Source organism: Calypte anna, chromosome 3 (genome assembly GCF_003957555.1).
Source record: "Calypte anna isolate BGI_N300 chromosome 3, bCalAnn1_v1.p, whole genome shotgun sequence".
Taxonomy (NCBI): domain Eukaryota; kingdom Metazoa; phylum Chordata; class Aves; order Apodiformes; family Trochilidae; genus Calypte; species Calypte anna.
Window position 1 is genome coordinate 53,937,382 of NC_044246.1, and position 22,887 is coordinate 53,960,268.

General features: G+C 46.4%; 1 protein-coding gene across 2 annotated transcripts in view; it reads left to right on the forward strand.

Annotated features, from left to right (window-relative positions):
• The first annotated feature begins 3,130 nt into the window (after nt 1–3,130).
• PARP1 (poly(ADP-ribose) polymerase 1) overlaps nt 3,131–22,887 on the forward strand; it is a 40,047-nt gene continuing 20,290 nt past the window's right edge. The window contains exons 1-8 of one of the 2 annotated variants that reach the window (XM_030447057.1): nt 3,131–3,382; nt 7,213–7,375; nt 8,242–8,360; nt 9,340–9,554; nt 15,182–15,272; nt 16,899–17,015; nt 17,926–18,102; nt 22,241–22,382. In XM_030447057.1, coding sequence (XP_030302917.1) covers nt 3,140–3,382; nt 7,213–7,375; nt 8,242–8,360; nt 9,340–9,554; nt 15,182–15,272; nt 16,899–17,015; nt 17,926–18,102; nt 22,241–22,382 — 1,267 coding nt within the window. In that variant the 5' untranslated portion in view covers nt 3,131–3,139. The remainder of the gene's footprint in view (nt 3,383–7,212; nt 7,376–8,241; nt 8,361–9,339; nt 9,555–15,181; nt 15,273–16,898; nt 17,016–17,925; nt 18,103–22,240; nt 22,383–22,887) is intronic. The other variant, XM_030447059.1, reaches the window with a different exon arrangement.

Sequence of the window (22,887 nt, forward strand, 5' to 3'; positions counted from 1 at the left end):
ACTAAGCAGCACATCCAGCCTTTCATTAAACTCCTCCAGGGATGATGACTCCACCACTTCCCTGGGCAGTCCATTCCAATGCCTGATGTCCCTCTCCATGAGGAAGTGCTTTCTGATATCCAACCTAAACCTCCCCTTCGTGCAGCTTCAGGCCATGCCCTCTTGTCCTGCCATTGTTAACAAGAAGAGCCCGACCCCCACCTGACTACAGCTTTCCTTCAGGGAGCTGTAGAGAGTGATGAGGTCCCCCCTGAGTCTCCTCTTCTCCAGGCTAAACACCCCCAGCTCCCTCAGCCTCTCCTTATCAGACTTTCCCCCTAGTCCCTTCACAGCCTCATTGCTCTCCTCTGCACTCACCCCAGCACCTCAATATCCTTGAAGTGAGGGGCTCAGAACTGCACACAGAACTCAAGGTGAGGCCTCACCAGTGCTGGGTACAAGGGGAGAATTCCATCCCCAGTCCTGCTGGGCACACTGTTCCTGATACAAGCCAAGATGCCATTGGCCTTCTGGGCCACCTGCTGGCTCATGTTCAACTGGTTGTCAACCAGTACTCCCAGGTCCCTCTCTGCTGGGATGCTCTCCAGCCACTCTTGCCCCAGTGTGTGGTGCTGCATGGGGTTATTGTGGCCAAAGTCTAGGATTATGCACTTGGTCTTCATAGAATCATAGAATTGGCTGGGTTGGAAGGGACCTCAGAGATCATCGAGTCCAACCCTTGAACCACGAACTCCATACTGTTGGCCTTGGCTCATTGACCGAGCCTGCCCAGGTCCCTCTGCAGCATCTTCTTACCCTCCAGCAGACCAAAACTCCCCCCCCAGTTTGGTATTATCTGCAAATTTACTAAGGGTAGACTCAGTCCCCTCATCCAGGATGTCAATAAAGATGTTGAATAGAACTGGGCCGGCCCGATACTGATTCCTGGGGGGCACCACTGGTCACTGGACACTAACAGGATGCAGCACCATTCACCAACACCCTCTGTGCCCCAATCCAACCAGTTTTTAACTCAGCAAAGGACAGACCTATCCAACCTGTGTACTGCCAGCTTTTCCAGGAGAATGCTGTGGGAGACCATGTCAAAGGCTTTGCTGAAGTTGAGGTAGGTCACATTGACAGCCTTCCCCACATCCACTAGGCGAGTCACCCAGTCACAGGAGGAGATGAGATTTATTAGTCAGGACCTTCCTTTCCTAAGGAAGATGTTGCAGGCAGGCAATGTGGGGAGAAAGCATTTCCAGCCTGGTCTGATCATTTTAGTGAGCTCTCCTGGGTCTTTCATTTTTCTCCAGTGTGAAACTAAATGCACTGATTTGCCCTTGAATCACTGGTATCTGGTTCAAGAACTGTAAAAAGTGTATTGGAAATAGTGCGGACTCCACTGTGTTGAGCATCTGTACCTGACTCTGTGTGTGCAGCACCATATAGTACTCTGCAGTTATATTTTTTTTTCCTCCGAATCTGTAGCGATGTACTCAGGGTACACCTATACCAGAAATCTTCTCATCTCTGACACACTACTAGTCCATAGACTGTCAGAGGGCTCACTGTGAAAGCAAACACTGCATACATTCATAGCAAGCATGTGGCAACCTGGGAGATGGAAGGCACGAGATTAGAGGTGCACTGATACAACTTTTTGAGTTGTTGGTGTCCAACTCTGACTGGTGTGTGAAGCCGTTTTGGACTGAACATCCTGCTTTAGCTAATTCCAGAATTGCTATAAAAGTAATGATAAAATTCATAGCAAGTGTTTGGAATAACTTCAGTGCTTTCCTCTTCCCTTCTCCAGTGAAGCTACAGAACTGATGCCCTCTGCTGATACTGGAGTGTGATACCTCCATTAAAAAAGAAAAAGCCGAGATTTGACTAATCAGTCGAAGAGGTCTTAATCTGCTCTCATCATCACCTGTACTGTTATCTCCAGGGACTAGAGGAAACTCCTAACTGGGAGTATAGTATTTGGCTGAGGGATGCCTGCTTAGAAGAGGTTCCCTCAAATCCAAAGCAACCCACTCTCTACGGCAGGCTTTGCTCTAGCTGCAGCAGCTACTTAGGGCAGAAGCACCGGCCTGTCTGTGTTGGGAGACTTTCTGTAAGAAAATGGATATGTAAGCAATCCTGACTTCAGCTTTAACCAGAGTGAGCGAAGGGCCTTGAGGCCCAGCTGCAAGGTTGCTGAAAGATCAGCTATGGGCAAAATATAAGGGAGTCAGCAGCAGAAAAGAAGAATAACAGGCTGGGAAATCATCTCATAGACAACACATAAAGAGTTGTATTTAACCAGTTAGATAATGCACTGCGGCATACAAAAAATGTGTTGTACTAATCGGCAAAATGCTTGTATTATGTTATCAGCCTGACTGTGTATAAAAGGGCTACTGCTGCTCTCAATAAACGGCAATACTTGGATTACATTAATCTGTGTGTTGTCCACTGATCTCCCGCATGTCTGGACACAACCCCCCCCCAATTTTTCTTCACTTCCCTGGCCTCCTCAGCGGCTGCAGGGTGGCTGGTGCCCCATAGAGACTTCCTGGGACCCGCCGGCATCTTCCCAGCGTACCGGGTGCTGCCTTTCCTCGGGGAGTAGATTTAGGCCCTTCGGCAGAACCTGCTGAGGCTCCGCACGCGGCGACCAGCCGTGGCTGCCTTTGCGCCTGGCCGGCCTCGCCCCGTGGCGAGTGCTGGCCGAGGCCAGGAGGCGGCCGTGCCCGGTGTTCACTGCGACCCTTTTTTCAACTCCGGGAGGTGGCGGCTGGGGGAGATCAACTGCCGAGCCCGAAGAGCTCAGCCCAAGAACGAGGGCGATGGAACGGAAGGAGAGACATCGGAGAAGCCGGTTGCAGCTCTGCACCCCATGGTACCGAGGGAGCCTCCCGGGATGATTGTTTTGGGAAAGGGAAACCACCCGCCCCGCTTCGAAGAGGAGGAGCAAGGTGTTAGGTGGAGAGCGGGCAAGCCCAGGGACAGTCCCTATCGCGCTTGCACATCCCCGCGGTACCGCGGTACCCTAGGGGCCGAGGTCGCCTCCACCACCACGTGACGCCCCCGCCGCCGCTCCCCGCTCCCCGCCCCCCACTGATGCGCCGTAGCAAACCGAAACGGTCAAGGCGCCGCCAGGAAAGAAGAGTCGATGCCCGAGCGGCAGCTGCGGCTGCTCACTGAGACGGCGGCGGGCGCTCGGCGCTCTTCTAGGTCCCCCCCCCCAGGGCTGACGGCGGCAGGAGGAGCGCGGAACGGCGGGCGCGCGGCGGTGATGGCGGAGCCGGTGGATAAGCTGTACCGGGCGGAGTATGCGAAGAGCGGTCGGGCTTCCTGCAAGAAATGCGGCGAGAGTATCGCCAAGGACTCGCTACGCCTGGCCCTCATGGTGCAGGTACCGCATGGTGGGGCCCGGCCTGGCAGTCGGGAGGGCTGAGCGGTCGGCTCCGCACCGCTACCCGCAGGGGCAAGGCTGGGTCGCTCCCCGATCTCGCCGCTGCGGTCTAGAGCCGCTTGGCCGGGCCGCTCTCCGTCGCTGCGGGGGCAGCGGTGCCTTCGCCCTTGGCAGCCCCCCGGTCCTCTGCAGCAGCTCTCCTGCCCGGGCCTCTTCCTGCCACCCAGGGGGAGGTCGGCCACAGCTGCTCACCGCGGGGGCGGGTGCTGCCGCTCCCCCTGCTATGAAGTCGCATGGAAGGGAAGCGCTACAAAGTCCAACGTTAAGAGCCTTAGTAGGGGATTACGGGGGTGGAGGGGTCGGCCCAGGGCGCGTGCAGAAGTTCTTTGTTGTCATTCGGAGGACGGGGAGCGGGGGGAAGGCGGAGGTGGGCTTAGGAGCGCGGTGCGCTCGGCGGCGTGGCCTCTCCATGTTCTGGACAGCGTCTGTTTGGCGTCGGTGTTGGGGAAGCTTGCCACGTTTACTGCCGGGTCGTGGAAACCTCTCCTTAGTGTGTGCTTGCTTACGAGGAAGAAAACTAGAGACTCGCATCTCGTTAGAGGGGGTGAACCGTCCTGTATTTTCCCCTCCGCTTTCCCCGGGCAGCACCGGGGCTCGCGGCATGAGTGGCGCTGCCGGCGGCGTGGGGCGGGTACTTGTCCGGCCGGATACCCTGCGGATGCCTCGCACAGAGCTGTAATCAGCAAACATTCGGAATGCCGAGGCGTGTCTTGCTGTCAGCTGCCCTCAAATTATTTGCCTTTTGGGGAAGAAGCTTACTCGGCTTCCCACGGAAATGAAGGGGAGGGCTTCGTCTGGTGTGGGAGGGCTGGGAGTTGCTCACAGACCTGCTGTGCCGCGCTGGCTGAGTATGGGGAGAGGATCGGCTTCTATAGGGGAAGCAAACACCGCTCTCCTGGGTAGTGGGTGAGGGTGAAGAGCTGCCTTCTCAGGCCCTGGGCCTGCCTCTGCAAGGGAGATGAACAGGCAGCTGCAGCGTTCAGGTGGTGCAGGTGGGTGGTCTGGTGAAAGATAATCAACTGCATGTATGTGTATTTATGAAAGGTTAGCAAGGACGTGAGGTGCGAACCCTGTAGGAAAACCCTGCAGATATGTGCTGTGGCTCCCAGCCACTGGAGGAGTAATTTCTGAAGAAGGTGCCGTGTTTTGCAGCCGAGTCACTTGTGCTCCCTAGGAGAGGCTGCACTTGGAGATGGGAGGTGAGGAAGGAACTATCCCCCCTTGCCCAAGCTCTCCCACGGAGGATGCCAGGCTTCAGGGCAGGGTGAGCTAGATTGCCCAGCTTGGAGGCAGGAGCTGGTTTCCCAGAGGGGAAATACTTGCAGCCTCTGACCTGTTGCCCCTGCTTTTGTTCCCCAGAGCCTCCATCCCCTGGGAAGGGTGTTTGACCCTGAGGTGCCAAGCACTTGTTCCTGCTGCTTTGTTCTTTTGTTTCTCCTGCTGCCCTCTCTGAAGGTGTCTGCTTCCCTCCACTCCTCCCCTGCTACTTCTCTGCTTCCATCACATTTGTTCTCCCTTCCTGTGTTGCATTTCCCCATGAGCCTGAAGCCATGGCCTTCCTCAGCGTGGGGTCCTGTGGGACTGCAGTGTGTCTTAGTTAGTTCAAGGAGTATGTTTGGTTTTGTGGGGTTAGGTTTACTGTGTGATCTCCTGGGGGCAGGTGGAACGGGACAGCTGCTATTGTTGCCCTCACAGACCCACTGCCTTTTAGCCAACTGTCTCCCCAGAACTACTCATCTTACACCAACCACTGGTCATCTTTTTTTCCTGACAACCTCTTAAATTTGCTTGATCTCTCCTGCAAAGGGCTGCCTATTCCCACTGCCAGATATTTTTTTCCAGCAATTTTTTTCACACCCTGCTGCCAAGCATCCCTCCTGCACAGGGGCTCAAATCTCACCAGAACACCCAGGCCCTTTGTTTCCTCTTGGAGAAATGGCCCACAGAGCAGCCTCTGCACTGCTTTCAATGCACCAAGGTGTTTTGCAAACTGTGCAGAATAAATTAAAGTGATGCCCAGACAAAGTTGTTAGGTGGGTATCATTTCTGCTATAATCACTGTTTTGTTTTGGTTTCTTTTTCAAGTGAAGAGCTCTGAATGACAGTGGGATGCTCTGTGTTTGACACAGGGCTGGCCCTGCAGCACCAACACGTCTTCAAGTTATGCTTCCATATGAAACTGATTGGTTGCTGTTGATTGCATGTGCAATGTGAAAGCATATCAGTCTCTCCTTTTTCCATAGTTTATTTAGGAAACTATGGCCTAGAAATAGGTGAGCTGAAGGAAGTTGTGTAAACAAGGTCTGTCTTGCCTGGAGGTTTCATTTCCCACAGAGAGGTTGTGCTCTAAATGCACAAATCCACATAATTGAGGAGATCTACTCATTGTTAGCATCGTTGTCTTTAAGGTTAAGCCAGCACTACCCTCTCCCATGCACCTCAGTGCCTTATGCCCCCAAAACCTTTGTATTAGGGACAAAACCGTGAGGAGACCTCCAGTAAAACTCCAAAACAGGCTCTTAAGGGTGATCAACTTCCAGTGCAGAGCTGCTTGTGGCTTCCAGACACATTGAGAGCCCCACAGTGGCTGCTCTATAGCTGGTGCTGTGAGAGTAACTGAGTAGTCCAAATCCTGGCTTGTGGGAAGAGTCCAACTGGAAATGTAAATGTCCTCATACAGTTTTGGTTGATGGTTAGTCACAATTGGGGCTCACAACTCTCCTGGTCCCATGTGGTATTCAAAGCCCTTTTCTCCTTCCTGCTCATGCACAAAACTGTCTGCTGTTGTTTTCAGCTTGGAGATTTCCCTCCTGTTTGTGAGTGAATTGTAGAATGCTTTCCTTCCTGTTTGTGAGTGAATTGTAGAATGCTTTCCTAGGTCATTAATTCTGTATCATCAGTAATAACGATTATACAATGCTAAGTGTTGTACAGCAGTTGTTTGAGTGCATTATGTGGAGCCAAACAACTGTACAGCTGTTTTGTCTGATGGGTAACCAGAAGGATACCCAGTTGGTACCTACTGTGTCTGAGTCAGAAAAATATGTGAAGCCCTTCTTTGAGTAGGCTAGTTCCCCCTGGCGCAGTGCTTTAGGAGAGACTTGGGTGATGCTGTCCAGAAGCAAGATTTCATTGGGCTCTGGTGTTTCTCTTAAATTTTTCCAATACCTCAGGATTTTCTTAAGGCCATGGTCATTGGAGCTGCTCCTCCTGTCTTGTGCCTCATGATGGGCTTTCCAGCACATGAATAGCTTGCTTGAGACATGGGATTGTGTGTTGTACATAGAAGTCCCACAGCACAAGAACAACCTCTTGTGCTGCAGTGGTTTCAGAGGAAGTTGGAGAAGATGGGCTGTGCGCTTTTACTTGCTTTTTTTCCACAACCTCTGTTTTGAGGTTGTGGTTTTTTGACCAGTAGATGGTCTGATTCTCATAGGGAAGAAGCCTCTCCTTGTCTGTTCAGGGTTGGTGTAGCCACAATGAGACTGTTACCTTTTTGTTTTGAGTACAACAGGTGGCCTAAGCAGCAGGATATTGAACTGGTTAAGCTAGGTAAATGCTCCTTCCATGTCTGTCCCCTTTGGGAATTCTCTTCAGCAACTTCTCTGTCTCATTAGATTCTCTTCTTAGACTTTGTCATAAATAGTATCGATTTCTTAATTTAAAGAAAGAAAGGGAAACAAAAAGTCACTTTTGTTTACCCAGAGGCTACTTTTAAAATTAATTTTATCCAGTTTGTTTCATATTCTCCTAATGTGCTTTTTCCATAGTCACCAATGTTTGATGGCAAAGTCCCTCACTGGCATCACTACAGCTGTTTCTGGAAGCGGGCTCGGATTGTGTCCCATGTGGACATTGACGGCTTCTCTGAGCTCCGATGGGAAGATCAGGAGAAAATCAAGAAAGCCATTGAAACTGGTGGTCCTGGAGGAGGTAAGCAGAGATCTCATGCAGTTTGGAGGTTCAGCTGTCACCATCTTTCCTTTTCTCAAGCTGTTAATTGTGGTTATTTGATTGCTGCATCCCTTCAGCAAGAAGGGAAGAATTGCTGTGGCATCTGTACTCCAGGACCAGGCAGTAGAACCCAGCATGGTAAACCAAGGAAGAACAAAGTCATTTGGCAGGTGTATTACCAAATATCACCAAAATATGCCAAATATTGGCATATTTTGTTATCAGTTCTTTAATAATAACAAGAGTTGTTGTAGTATGTTGTTTTAATGGAGCCTTAACTGCATTGGATGGTTATGGTGGCTCTTTGAAATTGTTGTACTATAAACTAATGAGTCAGGGAAGCAAGTGAGAAAGGTCTAACTGCAGACTGAACTAAATTCAGCACTTCTTGTGTAAACCAAGGATGCTGTCCAGTTTAAGGTGATGTCTGCCTTTTGAGATGTAGTACTACAAAACAAAATAAAAGGAAACTGGTGGACGGGAAGAGTTCTGCTTTGAAGCAGAGCTATTTGTGACTCCTGTTACAATCAGGTCTTCAGGAAGATTTCAGTTTACAGTACTTTCAGGAAAGAAACAAAAAGGGTCAGTTTTGTGCACCTTTGAATGTCTTCAAAAATTGCTTAATAAGCAATCCTGTGCAATTGTTACTTGACTGTTTAAAGAACTTTTCTGTTTTAAAAGTGATTTTGAGCATGGCTGCTTATCTTACTCTTTATTCAAGTTCTTGACAGATGAGTTTCTGGAACACAGGTTTATTAATCCAGACTGCTACCAATCTGGGTCAAACAAAAAAGAAAATAGGCGAATGCCTATTAAAGCCGAACTCTATTTGATTTGTTCTGCAGGAAAAGGAGGGGAACAAGAAGGAGTGGGTAAGGCTGAGAAGAGCCTAAATGACTTTGCTGCAGAATATGCCAAGTCTAACAGAAGTACTTGCAAAGGCTGTGAGCAGAAAATAGAAAAGGTAGAAAGCTTTTTAGAGTTCTTGATCTCTTATTTCTTCTTCTACCAGTTACAGTTCAGTGACTTTTATAATTGCTTCATGTCTGTCCTACATATGGAAAGCACTTGCAGAGCTGCATTTCTGTGTTTGAGGAGCAGCTGTGCCTGGGACAGCTGACAGTAAAGGTACACCTTGGTCATAGTAGTATGGGCTTCAAACCTCCTGATGCTTCCTTTCACTTGGGTCTTAGAGCAGGCTGGAATGTCACTTGCCAGCATTTCTGTGGCAAGAGAGCTTCCACTAACTGCAGGTTTTCCTGCTTGTTGCAGCACTGCAACTGGTGCAACCTCTTCCTCCTCCTCAGTCAGACCAGTTCTGTTTGTGTGTGTGTTGTATCCATATTTATTCCATGAAAGCAAACAAAAGCAGCAATGCAGCTAATTAAGATACAGCTGTGCAGCTGGAAGTGTTTGGGTGTTCTGCTTTCAAAGACAGTTGGCAAAATGAAGTTGTGAGCCTCTGATATAGATGTGTATAGACCTGCCAGTTGGATGGGTAAAGTTGGCAACACCAGGGCTGGTATGTTTGTATTTGCAAAAACATTAGTGACTGTTGTGTAGACATTTCCTTGAAGTATTGCCATCTAGAAGCACCTAAAAACAGCTACTTGTTGAACATCTGAAAAGTAATTTGCAGTAAGGCTAGGTGAGATCATATTAGTGCTGATGCTTAAATAATAGGGACATAAAGTTCATTTTTAGATTTGCCTGCACAGAGTTTGGTCATGTTTTTTCTTGTTTGTTTGTTTCCATATAGAAAGAATATTGAAGAGGGCAGAAGGACTGTAGTGAAAGGGCTTGAAAAAAAATTGCAGGCTTTGATAGAGTAACTGTTGCTATTTTACAGGTGTTTAAAAAGTATCATGTTGGTAAGGTATTAACATCCTGCCCTTTCCAGAGTAGCCTGACAATTGCTCTTCTGTTGCTTTAATCTACCTCAGGGCCAGATCCGGATTTCCAAGAAAATGGTGCATCCTGAAAAGCCACAGCTAGGAATGATAGATAACTGGTACCACCCGGACTGCTTTGTGATCCGCCGGGCAGAGCTGGGCTTCCTCCCAGCATATGGGGCCACCCAGCTCCTGGGCTTCAGCATCTTGAAAGCTGAAGATAAAGAAACGCTGAAGAAGCAGCTCCCAGCTACCAAGAGTGAAGGGTATGTGGGCACTTTAAGAGTCATAGAAGCATAAGGACTGGGAAAGTTCTCTAAGAAATTGTGTAATCTAGAAGAGTCATTGCTTGTCTTCGGATATATCCATGATAAATATTTTCTGATATTTTTGTTTTTGTTAAAGTAATATTGGTTATAGGAGGGTTTGGTCCTTCCTGTGACCCTAGGCTGATGACAACAAATTACCTGCCCCTGGGAACGTTCACTTACCCCCATGACTGCCTTGAGAAGATGCAGAGACCAACAGCTATGGCTCAGATTACTGATGCAGGGATTTCAACCATAAAATAATGCATGCTTAATCCAAATGGATACTGGGGTCTGCACCTCCTTCTGTGATGCTGTTATCAGTGATGATGTCTCTGCTCTAACCACATGTTAGAGAATTGATTTGACATCTCGTATTTATGAGCTGCTGATCTCCAAGAGGCACTGAATCTGATAATGGTGTTTTTGGCTGCATAGCGCTTACACTTGAATGCTTCTGTTTGCTAAGTCTTTTATGGTACATATGAAGTTTCATTGCCTTGAATTGAAATTTTTAGTGGAGGCTTTTGACAGAACCTACACTTCGACAGGAGATGTGCTTCCAGATGACTTGCTAGCTTGGTCAGTCTTTCTCCATTAATTAAGGCTTTTGTTACTTTTGAAGCAACTTCATATGGAGTCATGCTTCATAAAAAAAATCAGTGGTGCATTGTTCCCATGGAGTAAGAAACATAAGCTTGTAGGCTGAATTAAGCTTTACTTTTGCAAGGATTCATCATGAAACTGTCCAGTGAGACTCATGTTGGGTTATGAGAAGCAATAGTCATGTCAAATCCATGCAGTTTTTTTCAGTATTGGTCTTCTGGAAATGTGTCTTGTAGATGCTGTGTGCTGTTCAGAGCCTTGTGCATATGTTGATGTCATCTTTGGCTAGATGTAGCAGAGCAGAGCTTGCATAAACTGATTCATGTGTTGTTAAGTGGCTGCAACTTCCACACTTTATTCTTGGTTGGCAAGCAGAAGCTCCAGACGCATTCCGTGGTGGTGCAAGTGCTGTGGGAAGGCTTCTGCAGTGCCACAGGAACAGGTGGTCCTGCCAGAGTCCTGTCACATCCTGTGCTGTTCTCAACCACTGAGATAAGCCAGCAGCTTGCTGTCTTTTCATTCAGGCATTTTACCTCTGTGTGTGACATGTAAGTAGAAGTACAGTGTTCTAATGCACTTGCAACTTTTGAATTAGTTCTTTTGTATTTTGTGCTGAGGTGTGTGTTTCACTTTGTCCTAGAACAGCATCTGAGTTTAATAGGGCTGTTTGTAGTTTTCTTCCATGTCTTCAGCAAACCTCTAGAGATCTGAGTTTTTAAGTGCTTCCCTTGTCTGCCCTGACTGCTTTTCTGGGCCGTTACTGGCATGTTATGCAAAATATGAAGGCTTTGTAAAGATAGGCCACAGAGTAGTTTGCCAAGTCATTGGGTAGTAAAAGTCTAGAACCGCAGTGGAAAAAAGCTTAGACTGATGATGTAGGGTAATGTGAACCAGGACCTCACACCAGAACAGCAGGATTTCACCCCTAGTAATTTATCTCGTATAGTAACATGATCTTAATAACAGCATTTCACAGAAATGGCATTACAGCATTTCTCAAAATTTTCGCTAAACATATTTCTAAGTGTGCTGAATCCAAATTATACCTTCACTTGAAAGTCTCTGCAATTCAAATGTGACACATCCAAAGTGATGTACTGCTTTTGCATGTCTAGCCCAAATCCAAGGAGATGCTTTGGCCGTGGGACTGCCCTGTCATCCCTTTCTGTAAGGGTGTCAGTGTGATGTGCCTATTGCAGATAAGAGAAGTGATGTGCTGAGCAGAGCGACCAAGAATAGGTTGGAAAATCCTTTCCTTCTGAAGGGCAAAGATGTGAAGGTTTCCTGCAAGGATCCTGTCTCCTTTCATTGGCCAACTCTATGCTACAGGCAGGGCACAGAGTATCTGGAGAGCAGCCAGACAGAAAGGGACCTGGGAGTCTGGATTGAGGAAGCTGAACATGAGCCAGCAGTGTGCCCAGGTGGCCAAGAAGGCCAATGGCATCCTGGCCTGGATCAGGAACAGCGTGGTCAAAAGGTCCAGGGAAGGGATTCGGCCCTGTACTCAGCACTGGTGTGGCCTCACCTCGAGTACAGTGTCCAGTTCTGGGCCCTCAGTTCAGGAAGGAGATTGAGGTCCTGGACCAGGTCCAGAGAAGAGCAAGGAGGCTGTGAAGGGATCCAGCACAAGTTCTGTCAGGAAGGGCTGAGGGAACTGGGAGAAGAGGAGGCTCAGAGGAGACCTCATCACTCTCTACAATGCCCTGAAAGGAGGTTGGAGCCAGGTGGGGGTTGGTCTCTTCTCCCAGGCAGCTACCAATAAGTCAAGAGTCTATAAGCTCTGCCAGGGGAGGTTTAGGTTAGGTATTAGGAAGAAATTCTTTACAGAGAGTGTGATCAGCCTTTGGAACGGGCTGCCCAGGGAGGTGGTGGATTCTCCATCCCTGGAGGTTTTTAAGAAGAGACTGAATGTGGCACTCAGTGCCATGGTCTGGGAACCATGGTGGTAGTGGGTCAAGGGTTGGACTTGATGATCTCAGAGGTCCCTTCCAACCCAGCCAATTCTGTGATTCTGAGACATGCCAGCCCTCCCCTGGTCTATGGGCTGGTCATAACCAATTTTGCAGTCCTGTGGAAGGAGGATCTTGTGTCCTTGTGAGCATGTTCTTGTGGAAAGGGTGCTCTTGAACTGATGTAGGAAACACAGAAGCAACTTGCAAGCTCCCTTTGACTCTGCTGATCCATAGGATGTGTTTTGGCCTCCTGTTTCGAGTTGTAATTCTTCCCCGCATTTTCTGCCTTGCTTGTTTGGGTAGCATTACTGCCCAGGATAGGAGCAAAGTGTCATTCTTGAGATATCATGCAGCATTAACTACAGAGGCTGCCTGAGGCAGAGGGCAAGTACTCAGGCCAGCAGCAATCTTGCAGTGACTTATGGGGAGGAGGAGAAGAGGGGAGTTTTGTTCCTCCCTTCTTCAGCTGTTTGCTTTATCCAGGGCTGCTGTGACTGTCCTTTCCACCCTTCATTTTCAGTGTAGGGAGGGGACCATGAAAAGTAGTAGATAGTAAGGAAGAGCCAGGCTAGGGTGTGACAGTTTACCTCCCTCTTAATTGTCTCAAAAATTAGTTTAAACTTGAAATTGCGTATGTTCCATGAAGGGATGAAAACAAGTGTCTTGCAGTGGTTGGTAAGTACCAGTCCTGACCACGCTGTTTAGCCATACCTGTTGAATGTGGGAAAACTGTCCGTTCACAAATAGGAGAAAGGGTGCACAGAGTATCACACAGCTGCTTTTACCAACTCACAGTGTTTGGTTCTGAGGATGGAAGATGAAATAAATGTGTCTCAGTGAGTTTGTATTTTGTCTGTTGTTCTAAAATTTGCTGGTTTTAGGACAGTGCAAGATAATGCCGACTTGGCCCTTCCATCTCCAGGCCCTCTAAAGTGAGGATTTGAGTTTGCTCTAAGGCTTAGACACAGCCAGGGACAAAAGAGAAGGTGGTCACTGAGAGCTTTATGCCTCTCTGCAATCAGTTTGATTCCCTCCTGCTCTACAATTTGTTCAAGTGTCTGGAACAGGTATAGTGATACTCTTTGCTGGAGAGCAGCCCTCTGTTCCCTTGACTCTAAAGAGAAGCTGCCAAAAGTGTGCATCCCTGCTGGAATTTGTATGCTTCATCTGGGTCACAGGGTCTCCTGTCAGGGTGATTACCTTCCAGTGATTGATGTGTTGGCTTTCCTCCTTTTGGAGACTGAGACACAAGTTTATAGCATAGGAGTGAATGCTGGTGGAGGCAGCCTGTCAGCCTGCTGGAGGGAGAGGCTTTGCAGATTCACAGTGTTTGGGCACCCATCCTAAATACTTACATTATTAAACCCTCTGGCTTGGGAGGGTACATCAGAGCACTTTGTGCTCAAGCTAATATGTTTTTCCCAGATTGTGTTGTGTGCCCATGGCTGTTAAAACTTAGAGAAGTCATTATCATTGTGGTGTGGCTCAGTGGATGGTCTGGTCTTGCCTCTTGCAGGGACTGCACCTGGGGAAGAGAGGGGACTTGCTTAGGCCCGGGGACTTTTTAAGGCATGGCTGTGTGTATGCACTGTATCCAGTCTTGCTAGATTGGTTCCTGCTTGCCTGATCTCACAAACAGCATGGAGGTTTTTTGAGAAACACAAACAATCACTGTAGCACAGTGCAGATGTGATCCTCCCTGACACAGAGTGCCTTACAGGATAGCCCCAGCTTCACCACTAGGTCTGTGCAGGGGGACAACTGAAAGATGAGTTCTTCTGCAAAACCAGCCCCTTGAAGTCTTACAAAGTTCTCTTAATCATGGGTTGGCCAGAGGTGCTAATGGCAGCCACTGCAAATAATACGAGAACCTGGCACAATTGTAGGGTCAGGACAGTTACTTGAACTAGCAGGTCTCTTGTGTGAGTATTTGGGAGAAGAGTACCTTTTGACATCCTGCTTTATACCAATAAGCTTTCATACAGGTTTATGACAGGTTAATGGTAGCAAAGCATTAGAAAGTGAAGTGTTTAAGATTTTAAGAAGGGGAGCAATCAAGACTGTCAACTTTATGGCTTAATCACCAACCACAGCTTATAAAGTTGACATGCTTTCCTAAAAATAAACATGGCAGATGTTTTGAAATTGTAGCAGCTTTGTCATAATGAAATACAAGATCCAAGCTGTGTTCATGCTTTGTGTTGTAGGCACATCCAGCCCCTAGTGGGGCAAAATTTCCCTTTTATTTTCTCATGAGGAGAGCACACACTGATTTGATTTATTGATACATTATTGTATTTTGAAGCCAGGCAGACATGACTCTGGAAACAGATGATCTAAGGTCCCTTGTTGTTCTGAAATGTGCCAAAATCACCCGGTTTTCATTTGGTTTCCTCTTCTTTCCAGCCTTTTGCAAGCAGCATTTGCTGTAACTTCTCCCTGCACAGCATTTTGGTCCTAGCTAACAATACATTTCCACACAGCTGCACAGTAGTACATCACAAAACTAGTAGCAGCCTGGGAGCACTTTGCCACTTTGCATGTAGAAACTTCTTCCTGTATGATTTCAGAGAACTAAGTTAATTCCAATATGAAGAAAAACTGCCTGTGGAATATCTAGTTTCTTAGTGTGTTAGCTTATTATCTCTGCTTTATTAATGTATGGGCTGTTTAAGATGAAATCAAGAAGTTGATACAGCTGAAAATCTTTTAACATGCATTGCTGCACCTTCTCATATTTGGGGATTCTCACAGGAGTAGATGGATATGCTTGAAATTGTTGCAGTGTCTCATGTGCTCTTCTGCCAGACCATACAGCTACCCTGTGGAAAAGCTCGAAGTGTACCCAACCTGCTTGAGCTCATTGCAGTGTACATATCTGCAGTCCAGCACTTGAAAATGTGTTTGCCTGCAACAATGGATGATATTCAAGCCTCTGCAGATAGCAGCAGTCAGTAAACTGAGCTTGTTAACAGTTTAATAGGCCTTTAAGTAACTTCCTGTCGTGTGTGTGTTTTTCTCTATTAGAAAGAGAAAAGGAGAAGAGGTAGATGGAAATGTGACTGCAAAAAAGAAACAGAAAAAAGAAAAAGAATCAAAGCAGGAAAAACTGCTGAAGGTGAGTTTTAGCTCAAATAAAAACTTATTTGTTATAAGAGTGCAGTGATAGGCACTAACTGAAGGTCTGTGGCACCTAGAGGTGTGTACTTCCTGCCTGGACAAAATAGTTGTGGCACAGCTGGTCCTCATGTTCTGGGTCAGGAAATGCCCGCTCACTAAGCCTTGACTGAAGGCAGTTCACCCTACAGCTTTCTTCTGAAAGACAGGAAGGTCCCTAGGAGCTTGGCTTATTTGATTTAAATAGATTAGGTTAAGTGTCTTCTTTTTCCAGGAGGCTGTTTCTGTGGCCCTTTCTGTATCCTCTAGCTGTGGTGGCTGAAGCTCTGAGCCTGAGTGCTGTTGCAGAAGAGCTTGGCAATCAATAGATAGCTAGTTGCAGAAAATAAGCATAATTAGAGTCTGTAGATTAATATGAAATCATGCCTTTTTCATCCTCTGGGCAGCTGTGTTCAGTTCTTGGGTAACAAAGTATGCTAGATCACAGCTTCCTACCTTTGACTTTCTAGAATATCATGGGAATGATTCCTCATAGAGCATCAGGAATTTTGTATTTATTGAAAGTTTGACATAGGCACTTTCCAAGAGAAAAAAAATAACAAGCTGCTTTTACTGCAACTGAAGTCTTAATGGAACTGTAGAAAAATGGTGTGTCCACTTTTGAACAAAAGCTTTCTTCTTTGTTCTGTGGCAATACCTTAATTTTCAGTGAAACTTAGCTGAGACATTATCAAGGCTTTACTGCTGCTGCAGATGTTTAGGACAGATCAAGGTAATTTGTGGATCACGGTTAACCTTGGGCTCACTGGTTCTTTTTTTTAAACAGCATTTCATCAGTTATGGTCATAAACACTGAAAATGAAAGTGCTTAGCACAGTCAACCAGTTCTTCCAAAGCAGACTGTATTAGTGACTGTAGCTAGTGAATAACATTCAGAAACTATGACATTTTTTAGGATCTTTTTGCTGTCCAACCCTTTCACCTTTTGTAGAAAGGTCCAAAAGAATGTATAGGTTTCTCCACATACACACTGCTGCAGGTTACTGATCTGATAGAAATTCCTATTATGCTTAGGTGACTTAAAAGAACAGCATTTCTGATTTTTGTATAAATGCAAGGCTCATGTGCCACAACACCACTGTTGTCAGTGTCAGCTAGTTAGATGGTATTTGCAAAGGCTGTTGAGAGCTTGCTGCAAGTAGAAGTAAAATGGAAAAAAAGCTAAAAGCTAGCTATCTTGTTAGTAATGCTTGTACTTTCTTGTGTAGGTAGTGTTGTAGAAGTTACTCTGTGGCCCTTCTGCACAAGTACAGTTTTTTAATACTCTCCCATAGGGATGTCCTTCCATGTGTCAGCTTGAGAAGAGATAGTATTTGCTGAAGCATCAGCATGCTCATGTATTCTTATGGAGATCTGAAGCACGGCTTCAAAGATTTTTGCTAGGATTTTGGGTAAAATGTGTGACTCTTCCTTTTGGTAAAGGTGCTGGTTCTTGGTGGTCTTCATTTCACTGTCTGCATTTAAGGTACCATGGTCTTGCCAAGACCTTGTCCACATGCTGTGGTTTCTGGAACGAACTAAGAAAGCAATGATTGCAAGTAGCTAAGCTGCTCGGTTTTGTCAACAGGAGCAGACAGAGCTGATCTGGGGCATCAAGGATGAGCTGAGGAAGGTCTGCTCCACTAATGACCTGAAAGAACTGCTTATCGCCAACAAGCAGGAAGTTCCCTCAGGAGAGAATGCTGTGAGTTGCTCCGTGGTTGCTTTGCATGTGTACTAGACCTTTGAATCAGTGAAACTAATCCAAACCAATATTGCTGCAAGGTCCACAAGTCTGAAGCAGAAAGAAATGAAGTTGAAAATGCTTTTGTCTTTGGACTCTGATGTTATGCTTGCCTGTGAAAGGTTATGTGGTGGTGTGTGATGCTGAATTCAGATGCTTAGTCTCAGTTATGTACCTTTATTCTGCTATGTCCAAAGTAGTCCATGCTTTTTTTGTTGCTGCCTCTTCAAGAGCAGGTTATGGCACTTCGCATTGCCTCCCTTAATTGTTAATTATGCAAAAAGAAGAAAAAAACTGCACAAATTATTTCCTGCTATCTTTTCTAAAAATACTTTTAAGTCTGTTTAGCTTCTCTCTTTCACAGCCACTCATCACTTCAAGTATTTGTATTTATTAAGACTGTAGGCAGTGTGGGGTGGAAGTTATAAGAAGACTCTAGACACAAAATAGTAAGGAAGTACTTTCTAATCAAAAAAACCAGGGCTTTTTTGAGCCGACATTCCCACCTAACTACTCATCTGCTCAGATGCAGTAGCTTGTCTTCTGATGTAGTTCTGGCATGGCTTTCAGGTCAGGTTCTGTGCAGTAGGTATGTTCTCCTGAATGCTGAATCAGGGTAGGAGATACTGCGAGTGTCTCTTGTGGTGTGGCCAGGAAAACGTCATGTCAATGTCTTTAAGACCTCATAAACTAATCAAAGCTGGCAAGAATCTTTGGTTTTGTGCAGTGTATGTATAGCAAGTGCTGAAAACTTCTACATCTTAATGACAGCAGCCTTACAGTTACTTTCTTGTGCAGCCCAGTGTAATGTAGCATGTGGGCTTCCAGCCTCCTTCTGCCATGACCTGTTCTATGTTCTTTGTTACTTTAGATTTTGGACCGAGTAGCAGATGGGATGGCATTTGGAGCTCTGCTTCCCTGTGAGGCGTGTAAGGGGCAGTTTGTGTTCAAGAGTGATGCATATTACTGCTCAGGGGATATCACTGCCTGGACTAAGTGTGTTGCTAAAACACAGATTCCCAACAGGAAAGACTGGGTCATCCCAAAGGTGGGTGTTGACTGCAAATTTCATAATCTGAAGTACTTAACCAATGTTACCTCTTGTAAGGATATTGGATAAGGTGCTGTTAGTGTTGGTTGCCAGAGAGCAGTGTACTGCAGTGCTGAGCAGCTGTGGCAGTGGGGAGGACCTGTAACAGCTACATCGCTATAAGGGTAGGAGCTACTGCATAACTAAATTTTATTTTTCCCAGTAAGACTAAATTGAAAGAGAAGTTGCTGTTGAAACAAATAATTTACCCTCTTCTGGCTTTGTCTTCTTAATCAATAAAGTGAGCATTTGCTCACCTTAGTATGAATGTCTCAGAAATCCTTTTCAAGACGTGTGGTAAATGCCAGCATCTAGCTAGTGCTCAATTATCCTTTAAATTTTACTGTTTAATTTGTTATTTTTAAACTCTACTTACTCATACAGCATGGGCAGCAAACAGGAGGAGTTGGAAGTCATTGTGCACCAGGACAGCTGTGATGTAGTCACCATGACATCCAGTAGGATGACTTTCATGATGGGAATGATGTATTAGATGGTTATAGGCTCTTCAGGAAGAATAGATGGGAGCAGAAGCAGTGTAGTGGCTTTATATGTGAGGGAGTGTTTCAGTTGCATAGAGCTTGATGGTGATAAGATTATAGACTGCCCAACCAGGATGAGGAAGCAGACAAGGCATTCTTCAAGCAGCTGTCTATAAGACATCTCACAATTGATGGCCCTTGTTCTGGTGGGGGACTTCAACTTGCCAGATGTCTACTGGAAGAATAACGTAGCAGAGAGGAGACAGGCTAAGAGGTTCCTCAGATGTATGGAAGATTAACTTCCTGACACACCTGATAAGAAAGCATACAAGAGGAAGTGCTTTGCTAGATCTCAAGGGCTGTCTTGGGCTTAGCAGCCACAAAATGGTGAAGTTCCCAATTCTAGGAGAAGTAAGGAAGGCGGTCAGCAAAACCTCCACCATGGACTTCCAAAGGACAGAAGTTGGCCTGTTCAGGACATTGAGAGAGTGCCTTGGGAGACAGCCCTAAAGGACAAAGGGGTCCAGGAAGGCTGGAAGCTCTTCAAGAAGGAAATCCTAAAAGCACAGGAATGGGCTGTCCCCGTGCACCATAGACAAGATGCCAGGGAAGACCACCAGCCTGGCTGAACAGGGAGCTATTACTGGGAATTGGGGAAAAAAAAAAAGGAGAGTCTACCTCCTTTGGAAGAAAGAGCAGACATCTCAGGATGAATAAAAGGATCTAGTTCAGTCATGTACAGGAAAAATTAGGAAGGTAGAAGTCCAGCTGGATCTCAATCTGGCCACTGTCATAAGGCACAACAAAAAAAGTTTTTACAAATACATCAGTAACAAAAAGAGAGCCAGGGAGAATCTCCATACTTCATTGGATGCAGAAGGAAACATTGCAAAATGAGGAAAAGTCTGAAATACTTAATGCCTTGATTGCCTCCATCTTCACTAGTCAGACCAGCCCCTCCCAGGGTATTCAGGCCCCTGAGCTGGAAGATGAGGATGGAGAGCAGCACAAGCCCCCCATCATCCAGGAGGAAGCAGTTAATGACTTGCTACAGCACCTGGACACTCAAAAGTCTATGGGGCTGGATGGGATCTACCTGAGAGTATTGAGAGAGCTGGCACAGGATCTCACCCAGTCTCTCTCCATCATTTACCTGAGATCTTGGTTAATAGGGGACATCCCAGATCACTGGAGGTTTGCCAGTCTGACACAAATCTACAAAAAGGGCCATAAGAAGGATCTGGGGAACTACAGCCCTGTCAGCCTGACCTTGGTGCCTGGAAAAATTATAGAGCAGTTCATCTTGAGTGTGCTTACATGGCAAGTGCAGGGACAGCCAGCATGGCTTCAGGAAGGCAGGTCCTGCTTGACCATCCTGGTCTCATTCTGTGACCAGGTGATCCACCTAGTGAGTGAGGGATAGGCTGTGGACATTGTCTTTAGTAAAGCCTTTGACACCATCTCCCACAGCATTCTCTTAGAGAAGCTGGCAGCTCATGGCATAGCCAAGTTACTCTTCACTGTGTTAAAAACTGTCTGCGTCACCAGGTCCAGAGAATTGTAGTCAGTGCAGTTAAATCCAGTTGACAGCCAGTTCCCCAGGGCTCGGTTTTGGGGGCATTTTCTTAATCAATGATCTAGATGAAGTTATTGAATGCTTCCTCAGTAAGTTTGGAGATTGTTACTCGGTTTAATTGCCAGGCCAGTGTTTACAGGGTTGGAGATTAAACAGCTTATGGGTTTAAATTTCCAAAGAACAAGGTCTGATTCCAGCTCGGCAAGGCCATTCTTCCACTGGAGTTGGAATTCAAACTATTCAGGCAAATTAGTCAAAATTTAAACTGGACTCGAGCCAATTAGCTCAGGCCCCATGTTGGGCGCCAATAAATCTGTCACGTTTTAACACTGGCCCAGCAATTAAACCGAATAACAGACGCTCTCTATTAATCTCTCTCTCCTCCTTGATAAAGAAAGGAGAGAGAATAAGGGAGAGAGGCTGATGGGTTGGAAACTAAACTACACAACTGTAATGAACAGTAATGATAAATAGGAAAAATTACTAAATATATACAAATATACAGGAAAATGGATACCACATTCCTCCCCCCTTTTCCCCCAATAACTCTCACGTCACCATCAAGGCTGCAGAGCAGCCTTGGGAAAGTCCAGGCTGGACTCCTGGAGTCAGGAGCAGTCGGGAACTGGAGGCAGGAACACACAGATATGGGCTGGCACGGATCAGGACCACAGGCAGGTGAACGGATGGAATCCTTCCAGGATGCCGGGTGAAGGAAGGGAAGCAGGAAAGGCAGGAAGGGCAGGCAGCTGGAAGCTGGAAATCTGACTTGGCCCTTGTGATCCCTCAAATTTATACTGAGTATGACATATATGGGATGGAATACTCTGTTTGGTCAATTCTGGTATCTGTCTTGTCCGTTCCTCCCCAAAGGAGTGCTGCAGGTGGGACCTCTTTCTTTCTTCTGGAGGGTAAAATATTCCTCAAAGCTGATCAGTGTCCTTGGCTCTGCATACCAGTCTCTAGCAGTAACTATAAACATCAAGTGTTACCAGTTCTAGAAGCACACACTGTCTGAGAAACTTGCTGTTTATTTCAGCAAGTGCAACTACTTACAAGAGACTTAGCTAAAAGGAAAAGTGTAAGACAGAAAATCACCTTTATCCTGGCCCAAACCAGGACATTGATGATAGCAAGTTGGGTGGACTTGTTGATCTATCTGAGGGTAGTAAGGCTCTTCAAAAGAACCTGGACAGGCTAGACCAGTGAGACAAGGTATAATAAAAAGAGGTTTAACAAAGCCAAGTGCCAGGTCCTGCGCTTTGGTCACAACAACCCCATGCAATGCTACAGGGTTGGGGAAGAGTGGTTGGAAAGCTGCCAGGCAGAAAAGGACCTGGTGTGCTGGTCAAAAGCCAGCTGACTTTGAGCCAGCAGTGTGCCCAAGTGGTCAAGAAGGCCAACATCCTGGCTTGCATCAGGAACAGTGTGGCCAGCAGGAGAAGGGAAGTGATAATGCCTCTGGTCTCAGCACTGGTGAGGCCGCACCTCAAATATGTTTCAGTTCTGGGCCCCACACTACAAGAAAGACACTGAGTTGCTGGAGCAAGCTCAGAGAAGGTCAACCAAGCTGGTGAAGGGTCTGGAGAACAAGTCCTATGAGGAGAGGCTGAGGGAATTGGGACTTGGAGGCTGAGAGGAGACCTTATTTCTTTCTACAGCTACTGAAAGGAGGTTGTAGGGAGGTAGAGGCTAGCCTCTTCTCTCAAATGAACAAATGGAAATGGACTAGAGGAAATGGCCTGAAGTTACACCAGGGGAGGCTTAGCTTAGATCTGGGGAAGAATTTCTTTACTGAGAGAGCAGTTAGGCATTGGAATGGGCCGTCTCAGGAGGTGGTAGAATCACCATCTCTGGAAATATTTAAAAAGCATGTAGATGGGGCACTCTAGGACATGCTCTAGTGGGTGATACAGATATTGATATATACTTTTTATTGGGGTGGGGGGGATGTTGACAGTTGGATGTGGTGATCTTAAAGGTCCTTACTAACCATGACAATTCTGCAGTTCTGTCTGATTACACTTCCATCTTACAGGAGTTTAGAGAAATTCCTTACCTGAAGAAATTTAAGTGTAAGAAGCAGGACAGGGTATTCCCTCCAGATGCTGTGATTATGAACTCTGTGCCTCCTCCCTCTACATCTACACCTTTGACAGAGGCTGTGTCCACACCCAGAGGTGAGTGGCTGGCTGGGCATGGGTTGGTGCAATTCAGGATGATGGGTAATGCCATTCCTAGCCAAACATGACCACCTGAACAGGTGTGCTGTTCTCCTGCCCCCAGGCAGGCAGAATTGTACGGCTAATAAACAGCAGTTTCATGTGTTTCATCTTTCTTTGCACAAGTAGACTGTGATACGGTGAGTTGCCTGGGGACATGGACTTGAAATCCTGATTGTTCTGTAACAAATAATTTTGGGTATTTTGTTTATTGTGATGAAATTATGTGTTTGCCGTGAATCAGAAACTTCAAGGTTTATGTTGCAAAATGAGTCCCAAGGGAGATCTGATGTGAAATGTCTTCTTGCTTGGTTTCATAGGGACGATGCCATTATATTCCATGATGATGCCAGATATTCTGCATCTTGTTGAGTTTAAAAGCAAAAGTTCTTTTGATTTTTATTTCTGGAACTCTGTTGGTGGTTGGCTTTACCAATCACTGACTCTCCTTATACAAAATAAA